At 56.2% G+C, this 9,529-nt stretch overlaps 1 protein-coding gene across 1 annotated transcript in view; it reads left to right on the top strand.

Moving 5' to 3' along the window:
* CACNA1A (calcium voltage-gated channel subunit alpha1 A) overlaps positions 1-9,529 on the top strand; it is a 140,676-nt gene that overhangs the window by 122,271 nt on the left and 8,876 nt on the right. The window contains exons 43-44 of the mRNA XM_026660587.2: positions 723-836; positions 5,879-5,914. Coding sequence (XP_026516372.1) covers positions 723-836; positions 5,879-5,914 — 150 coding nt within the window. The remainder of the gene's footprint in view (positions 1-722; positions 837-5,878; positions 5,915-9,529) is intronic.

The raw sequence follows: 9,529 nt of genomic DNA, 5'->3' as shown, positions 1-9,529 counted from the left end.
ACACAATCTGTCCATCCCCGTACACACCCACCTATCTGTCTATCCCCATACACACCCATCTCTGTCTCTCTGTCTCTCTATGTATCTGTCCCCCCCACTCCCACCGTTCTGTTCAGGAGCGGGGGGCAGGTCTGACCCCTTAGGGCTGGGTTATGTGGAGAAGCTCAGTCAGAGGGCTAGTCAGGCCTGGTCCCCGAGCTGAGCACTTCGCCGTTCTCCAAGGGGTAATGAGAATGACAGATTCCCCGCCCCAGCAGCCCCCGTCCCCCCAGGCAGTTCCAGAGGCTCAGCTGCACGCAGCTGTGGAGGGCTCCAGATGCAGGGTGTCTCCGGTGATTCCGGCTGGGCGGGAATCCAGGACACTGGGAGGAAGAACTGAACCTGGGATTACGATTTTCAGCAGCAGTGTTCTGTGTGTCCTGACCAGAGCCAGGGACTAGGAGTCAGGACTCCTGGGATCTGTCTCCAGCTCCGGGAGGAGAGTGGGGTCTAGTAGTTAGAGCCAGGGGAGCTGGGTTATGTTCCCTAGTCTGAGAGAGGAGTGGGTTAGAGTCAGGGAGGGCTGGGAGTCAGGACTCCTGGGTTCTATTCCCAGGGTATCCCTGACTTGTGAAGGACTTCTGACAAGTCCCTGCCCCGCTCTGTGCCTCAGTTTCCCCACTTGTAAAACGGGGGTGACGCCCCTTTATCAGGTGACCCTCTCTTTGCCTTGCCCTCTGCAGTCTGTGGAGATGAGAGAGATTGGGAAGGACGGCTACTCAGACAGCGACCACTACCTCCCCATGGAAGGGCACGGCCGGGCGGCCTCCATGCCGCGACTCCCCGCTGAAAACCAGGTGAGGGGCTTTTTTTTGGAACCATCCAGGGATTCCACTGCCAAACACACTGACACCCCTGCTGGGAGCCCGGGTCGTCCCCCGAAAACGGGGAATTTCTCATTCAAGTGCATTTCAAACGGGGAATCGCTCCTGGACTGATACAAAGTGAACCAATCCCTTGCGGGGACTCAGGATTGGGCCCAGATTGCAAGAGATACCTTTTGAAATTCATAGCACCCTAGAGTGCCAGACCAGAAGAGACCATTAGATCATCGAGGCTGATCGCCCGCCCGTCACAGGGGAGAGAACCTTGCTGTTCTTTGGTGTGATCTGGTTTTAGTTACAAAAAACATTTACACCAAGTCCTGTTTCCCTGAACAACAGCAGGCGGGTTCCTCATTCAGGAATCCCCAGTGTGCCACTTCAGCGGGCTCTGTCTCTCTGCTTCACTGCTACTGGCTTCCTGCCTCTTTGGGCATGTCTTCACTGCCCATGGAACCCTGGTTCTTAGCTGGGTTTTAGCCCAAACCCTCCTACCATCCACACAGAAAAGCCTCGGACCTGGGTTTGGAAGGGCTTTAAGTCCTGGCTATTTGACTCGGTTGGGGATGGGAGTTAGAACCCAGGCTCTGCTTTAACTCAGTCTGGAACCTGCTAGTTCTTCGGTGCCCTTCCCACAATTCCTCCTAACAGACAGATACGTTCTCCTGCCATTGACTTGGGAAGAATCCCACTGCATCTCAGCAGACAGCGCCATGACACACCTGGGTGAGAGCAGAACCCGTGAGGAGAGAGGAATTCAGGTCAAGCTTTGCAGTGGGGATGCTCACACCTGAATTAACCATGCAGAGAAGACAGACCAGTCCACACAGGTTAGCTCTGATCTGCCTTTTGTCTTGGGCAGTCTCTCCATTGTCTGTTCCTCTCTCTACTCCACAAAAGGGCTTAATTGCTCCTTCCCTTGAGTCTGAAGGAGCTCAGCAGACCCAAATGTGGGTCTGTCTGGCTTTATCTTCCAGCCAGTGGTGGCTCTTCTGCCTTTCTCTGCTAGAGTAAAGAGCCCTTCAGTGCCCCGGATCTCTCCCCGGGCCCCGTAATCAAATCACCTCTGACCTCTCCATCTTCTTGTTGATCAGCTCCTTATGTCTCTCCCTGCCAGGAAATTCTGCAGCCCTCGGATCGTTTTTATGACACTCCTCTGCACCTTTTCCAGTTTTTCAGCATCGTTTTTATAGTGTGGACGCTCCAGACCTGGACCCACTATTCCAGTGTCAGTCTCACCAAAGCCTTAGATGGGAAAAATCACCTCCCAGCTCCTACTCAGTAAAAGTGACTTTGGACATTGGCTTTCGTTGTCTCCAGCAGCAATGTCACCCCGTGCTGAGAGCTGCTGGCAATTCACTTGCTAAGCAGGGGTGGGCCAGGTCCCCACTTGGGAGACCTCACGGGAAAGTTCCAGCAGGTGGTGTTGATTCAGCAGAGGATGATGGGGGACGGAGGGGAGGCATGCTAGAAGGTGCTGTGCTGCAGGAGGTGATGCTTAAAGTCGCAATCCATTGAGATGAGGCTGTTAAAAATCCCATTGCACTATTCCTAGGGGTTGGGACATTTGTCCCAGCCAGATTTCAATTTCAGCTGCTTCCCTAAATTCCTCCTGTGATTCCAGTTGGATGCAGAATTCTTTCTTCATGTCTTTCCCTAAACGGCTGTGTAGCCTTGCTCTGCACTAAGCGGCTGCTGTGCTCCACCCCAGAGGTGGCTGCATTTTACCAATGTGTGAAATTGACCCTTCCTTTGGGAAAAGCTAGATTCTATGCTGCATCTCCCAAGAGCAAATGCATGGAAGGTGCAAGCCCACTTTAACCCGTGTAACCATAACAACAGCATCTCCAGAACCGTATTATTATGCTCTCCATAACTGTGAGATCCAAGCCATGGTCCATGTTACCGTGACACTGCAGTCTCTGTTACCATGACGTCGCGGTCTGTTGCTGGGACAACAACTCAGTAACCCTGACACTGCAGTTTCCCCTCCAGAATATCGATGAGTCGCAAGAGTCATTGTCTCACTTTGTATCAGTAACCAAAGCTTGCTAATAATCTTATGATGTCACTTTACTAGCGCCCCCCTCTGGTGACCAAAGGAGCAGCATGGGCAGGCCCCAAAGAGAGCCCTGTTCAGCAGCCTGCGCCAGAGGGGAGGTCATTGTAACCAAGGGGCAGCTGAGGGAAATTAAAGGGGGGAATGGAGTTATTTCTCCCAGGGAAGATGAAAGGATTAAAGGCTCAAAAAAAAAAAAAGGAATCTTGTAACAATGCAAAATTCTTCCTTGAGAGCAGCAGCAAAACGGGAGGAGGATTTTGTGGTCAGGAGAGCAGAGCCGAGACCTGGGCTTTAGAGCTGATCCCAGCGTCGGAGGCACCATGACATGTTAAGAGGCAGTGTAATCTAATACACTAATACACTCCTGGCCTCTTTCCTTGGCTACGGGAGAGATCATCTCTAGTGGTCAGAGCAGAGGACTGACAGTCAGGACTCCTGGGTTCTCATCCCAGCTCTGCTGCTGCCTCACCGTGTGACCTGGGACAAGTCACCTCCCCTGTCTGTGCCTCAGTTTCCCCATGTTCAAAACAGGGGGCGATCTGGCTTACCAGCCCGGTGGGTGGGAGCATTGTGAGGTGTAACGTGTTAACGTGCGTCGGTTGCTTTGAAGCTGTTGGGTGGGATTCACCTCTCGGTTCCATGCAGGGCTGATAGCCAACCCTGGCCTGTCCATGCCCGCGTGTTACATGCGCGTCATTGACTAAGGTGACCCTCTCCCTCCGCTGAAGGCGAACTCATACTGTCGCAATGCATCTGAGCAAAGACCATTGCCGCTGCTGGTTCCATCGAGCTTATAACATGAGCTTCCCATGTTGGCATGAAGCATGCTTCAGAGCAACAGAAACACCCCCCCGCCCAGGCCATCCTGGGCACCTTCCCAATGCCGCAACCCTGAGCGTGGCTTGGGGGACGGGGTGTTGGTACGCATGCCCAAAGCAGATGTCTTTCTTCGCGTACTGAGGAGCAGAGGAGCATTGACCCGGGCAGTCTCCGTAGCGCGGAGCTAAGTACACCCGGGTGGGTGGGCGTGTGGCGTGTGTGTGCAAGGGACAGCAGTGACATATCGCAACGTCAAGATTAAAAACTCCCGTCACCGCCAATACTTCTTTAGCCTGAAAAGTTTGTGTCTAACCTGCCAAATTCTCCCTCGGTTTATGCCCCTGTAAACCAAGGTAGAGCGTGGCCCAGAGGGCGCAAATCCACATCGGATCCCTTGACTGGCAGGGGTTTCTACCCGGTCGGTGGCAAATCGGAGCTACCGGGAGCTAGTCCTCACCTTTAAGGGACTCGGGGGCCGGTCCCACTGCCAGATAACGATTGGGCTTGGTTCCTGTGGAGCTAGACAGACACCTAGTGGCCACTCTGAGGCAGGATCGGTCAAACCCGCACCGGGGCCCGAAGGCTGACGGCTCTGCAGGCGACTGGGGCAGCGAGTGACTTACGTGCTGGAGGAGATTTGCTCTGATTTTCATTTCCTTGTTGCATGAGCTTTTTAGCGAGCTTCGTGGGTAGCCATTGGCCTTTGGGCCAGGGCAGGAGGAGGGCGAGACACCTGCTAAAGGCTGCACTGTTCCTTAGGGGCCGAAGGAAGGAGGGGAAGGGTCTTGGGGCCGCCTCCACCCCTCAAGCTGTCCCTTGGGCCCTCCACCCTTGAGTCTCCCCTCCTGGCTGGGCTAGCAACGCAGGGGCCCAGCCAACAGACCCTGAACTGATTAGCGTTCCCTACACATCATGTTGCCTAATGGTTAGAGTAGAGGGGGCTGGGAGTCCAGATTCCTGGATTCAGTATCCAGCTCTGGGAGGGGAGTGAGGTCTAGTGGTTAGAGTAGGGGCTGGGAGTCAGGACTCCTGGGTTTTTTTCCCTGTCTCTGTCACTGACTCAGTGTGTGACCCTGGGTGAGTCTCTTCCCCTCTCTGTCTCCATCACCCCATCACTAAAATCCTTCCGCACCCCCAGGGGAGCTCTGGCAGCCGGAGCTTGCGACCCCTGCAGGCATCACTCTGAGACGAGGTGGTGACTGAGAAGGGCCGCTTCTACTGTCGCTCCTCTGCCCTGACTGGTTTTAAGGACAGTTAGCAGTGGTGACGGGACACGTAGTCCTTAGCCTTCAGAGTCAACAGGGACTGGGCAGCAGCTCCACTCCCCTTAGACCCAGGTGCTGGATCCAAGTAATCACCATTTGGAGGTGGGGGAATAAGGGATTCCCCCAAAGCCGACAGCTTGGCTGGGTAGCTGCTACAGACCCTCCCACTTCCCCCCTACTTCAGGTTCTTCTGCCATGCTCTGCCCTCCCCCCGGCTTTATTTAATGCCCCGTGTGCCATTGGAGGGGGGTCATCAAATCCCGCCTGGCTGCAGACTCAGCCAGTTCAGCCTGCTGCTTCCTCGCCGCTGACCTCCTTTGGCACTCCCCAACTGCGGGGGGGCTAGGCCGGGGCACAGCACGCCACCCCCGGGGCTGCGGAGTGAGGGCCCATCCCAAAGCATCTCCCTGGAGAGCAGCAGGCGTTGGATCAGGCTCACAGGGGCAGGGGGACTAGGTCGATCCAAGCAGTGACACTGCAGCTTTTAACAGCGGCACGGCTGGGACGCAGGGTGGCTGGAGCCTGCTCTGTTGCAGCATGCACAGGAGTGGGGGGCTGGGGAGGGGGGGCTGCTCCTGCCCGCGCTGTTCTCATCCTCCGCTGCTCACGCCATGCGTCCCGCTCCCCCTCCATCCTCTGGGGCCTCTGCCGGCCCCCTGCTTGGCTTGGGTGCTGGGAGCACGCGTGGCTGCAGGATGGAAGAAGCCCCCATCTGTAACTGACCGATAACCGAGTCTCTTCTCCCCTCCCCACCCCCCGCCCTTCCTGGTGTCCTCCCGCCCCCCTCCCAAGCCCCCTTCTTTGCCTTTATATTTATTTTCTTCTCTCTCTCTTTCCCTTTCTGTGTGCACCGTCTTGTCTGGCTCTGGCAGAGGAGGAAGGTGCGATCCCGAGGAAATAATCTCAGTGTATGTACCGTGGCGGGGGCTCTCCAGTGCCACTCACTCCACGCCCCCGATCCCCCGCTCGCCTCCTCCCTCCCTTGATCTGTCCCCATACACATCTAGCTAGCCTGTCTGTCTCTCCATCCATCCCTTTCCCCTCCTCCACGGCTCTCGCTCTGATCTCTGTCCGTTTCATTGCACACCACCTAGGTTAGTGGGCTGCGTTCCTCTCTCTCTCCTCACAGCCAGAGGAAGCTCCGTAGGCCGCCCCAGCGCTCCAGGAAGGGGCAGCCTTTTGGGAACTGCTCTGTGTTGATTTCGCCTTCTCTCTAGCTGCTTCTGTCCCTGGCTTTGGCTCCATCCCCCTCTGAGGGCTCCCTTGCCATGTCTCCCCTGCTGGGGACCAGCTCCGCCCATCACAGGCCGTCCTGCCATCCCCAGGAGGGGATGGCGAAGGAGTGGTCTGCGAGACCTGACCCTGCGGGATGCTGGTCCCCATCAGCTCCCATTGTCTGATCTACGCCGCCCTTCTACACCCTGCTCTCTGCTACTGTCCTGTGGGAGCCAGGCCCCTTTCCCGCCAGGGGTCTCTCCCCTTCCTCCATCCTGGGCTTCTTCCTCAGCTGTCACCTCCTCTCTTCCCCCAGCCTTATCCCAGGGCCAGGTGACTCCATGACCTCCCTTGGGGATCCTTCCAACGTGCCCTTGGCCACGTATGCTCAGTCGAATGGCGAGAGCAGCAGGCAGCCGGAGCCTGGGTCTACTCCCAGCTCTGGAAGACGGTGCTGCCTCGTGCTTAGCGCATGGTAGGCTGCGATCGCCAGCTCTGGAGCAAAGGACGTGCTGGGCTAGAGAACAGATGGTGTCAGCTACCGGCTGGGCTGCCCCCGGAGTTACTCCACAATCGCTCTCACGCGATCACTCACCCCCGCCTTAATCCAAATGAACTTCCCAGTGTAGACAAGCCCTGACGCACCAGAACTAACGTGTTTTTAGGCCTCATCCGTACACCAGTTTCCCTAAGGCTGGTCTCCCTGGAGAAATGGACTAGCCTCCCCAGCTGGGCACTCTATGGAAAGTCACTTGGATTTCAGACTGGAATGTCTGCACCGGGGGAGGGGGCTGTGGTGGTATTCCAGGATATGTTGTGGCAGAAGTGGCAGCTTTATTCTCCCCCCATGAAGACAAGGCTAAAAGATGTGACGTCAAACACATTGTATTAAAGCCCAGCAACCTCTAGCGAGCTGCCAGAGACTGGTGTGGACAGAAGAGAACACTCCTGGAACCACTTTAGCTGCCTGAATTGTAACTAAGGGGACGTCTACACTGCAGCCACAGGCTGAGACTGCAGACGTAGCCCAGTCTGACCTAGCGAACTCGGATCCTGGAGCCGTGGACTTGCGATTGCCCAGGTCTCAGCGCAGGCTGTACAACCCCAGCTGGAGCTCTGGGTAATTACTCGGGCAGCTGGCCTGCACTGACGCGACGCCCGCAGTACCCAGGCGAGTTAGATTACCGGTAGCTCAGGTCTGGCCGTGTGAGCTCGGCACGCCCCATGATTGCAGAGTAGACATCCCCTTAGCCAGCTCTCCACGCAGTGTTTGTCCTGTGGTGCCCATCTCCGCTAGGGAGGGGATTTTTACCAATATACTGATACAACTCCTAGTGTGGGTCCAGTTATACTGGCATAAAGGTGCCTTAAACCAGTATAAAGGTGTCATGACCCAGTATAGCTAATTCCTCTTCCTGAATGGGAATAGCTGTACTAGTAAGCAGTACTGGTAGTAAGCTATACACCTACAGCACTGCGTCCACACTCGGGTTTTATGGCTTTAACTAATCCGGCGTAGCTAAACCAGGACAACTAGTGTAGACAAGTACAGATTTCTGCCGGCATTGCTCTGTCAGCCGGGGGTGTGAAGAGGGGGGTTCCCAGACCGACACAGCTGTGCTGGCAGAATCCCCTAGCGCAGGTGCACTTATATTGGCAAAACTGCTTTCACTGGGCTAGCTTGTTTTGCTCGCTGGGGCTGGGCTAAGCCGTCGTGGGAAAGGCACAGCTTTGCTTGTATCAGGAGCGCTTTGCTGGTACGGATCCTGGCCTAGCTACACCCGTACATACTTGGCCAAGGTCTCAGCACCCCCAGGCTGACCGTGACCAGCTGGGGCATTTGGCAGGTCAGTCTGCACGGTCGTTTCCAACCACGTCAGTTTAAAGGGGTTTGCTAACACCCTGTTTCCCTAGTCTACACAGTTCCCCTCGGGGTGGCACATACCCCAGGGCAAAGGGGCTGAGAGTCTGTGTTATTCTGTGGATTGCGGTAGGGCCTATGAGCCCCAGACAGGGACCACGCCCCCACTGCGCTAGGCGCTGTACATTATTTATTAGGTGTATTACAGTAGCGCCCACAAGCCCTAGTCATGAACCAAGACCTCTTTGTGCTGGGCCTGTATGTTTTTTATTAGGTGTCTTACGGTAGCGGTCAGAAGCACCAATCATGGCCCCGGCCCCCACTGTGCCTGGGCTGTACAGACACAGAACGGAAAGATGGGCCGTGGCCCCAGGTTCTTGCCATCTCTTGTGACTCCAGGGAGGTGCAGCCTAAGGGAGGAGGAGGCAAAACTGGCTTCCACCATCTCTGTGCCCTCCCAGCCATGGGCTGAAAGCCCCCCCGTGGGGCACGTGGTGGGGGAGTTCTCCCCTGGGAGCTGTGGGGCTTTGCCAGCTGCCGGAGCAGTGAGTGCGAGGCAGGCGTGAAATGCTCCGGAGTGGGAGTGTTTGCTACCCCGAGGTCAATGACACACAAAGTGCAGGCGACGGAGACAGGCAGCTAGTGTTTAAAGGAGAGGGGACTGGAGCCAGGACACCAGGGGTCTGTGCCTGGTGCTGTGAGGAGAGTGGAGTCTAGTGGTGAGGGCAGGGGCTGGGCGCCAGGACACCTGGGTTCTGTTCCTGTCTGTAAGAGGGGAGTGGGGTCTGGTGGTTAGAGCAGGGGGCTGGGAGTCAGGACTCCTGGGTTCTGTTCCAGCTCTGGGAGAAGGAGTGGGGTTTCTTGGTTAGATCAGGGGGACTGGAACTCATGACTCCTGGATTCTGCTCACTCACTGTGCCTCAGTTTACCCTCCAGTAACTGTGCTCTCTCTCCTAGGGTGTGTTTGTGAGGCTTAATTCGTGCTTGGAAGGAGCCTCCCAGTCTGCTGTGTATGCTTCCGCACCACAGCAGGGAGAGGCAGCCAGAGCTCCTCTACGGGGCAGTCCCGTTTGTGGTCCCGTAGCTCTTTTGAATGGAAATAGCCATCCTGGTTGTGTGTGGGAAAAGGGGAAGGGGCAGGGGAGGTGTCAGTGCTGGGATTCTCCTTCCCACACTGTAGCACTGATGCCCCCTCCCAGATTTGAACAGATCGGCCTGGGATTGCTGTACAATGGGCCTGATTCTTAGCTCCCTGCTCTAAGGACATGCTTTTTCCCCATCGTATCCCTGAGCTGCAGGGCCCCTCGCCTGACCAGCTCCATCTAGTGTTGCTGGAGGGTCTTTGGGTATAGAGGATAAGGCCTCCTGGGTGTCTCCGAAGGCACTTCACCTGTAGATGTCACTGGCGATGGTGTCTCCTGGGTGTACCTGGAAGCTCTTTGCCTGT

The sequence above is a fragment of the Terrapene carolina genome, unplaced genomic scaffold (genome assembly GCF_002925995.2).
Source record: "Terrapene carolina triunguis isolate 2854851 unplaced genomic scaffold, T_m_triunguis-2.0 Scaffold833, whole genome shotgun sequence".
Taxonomy (NCBI): Eukaryota; Metazoa; Chordata; order Testudines; family Emydidae; genus Terrapene; species Terrapene triunguis.
Note: the sequence above shows the minus strand (reverse complement) of the source record. Positions and strands in the feature narration are given on the sequence as shown.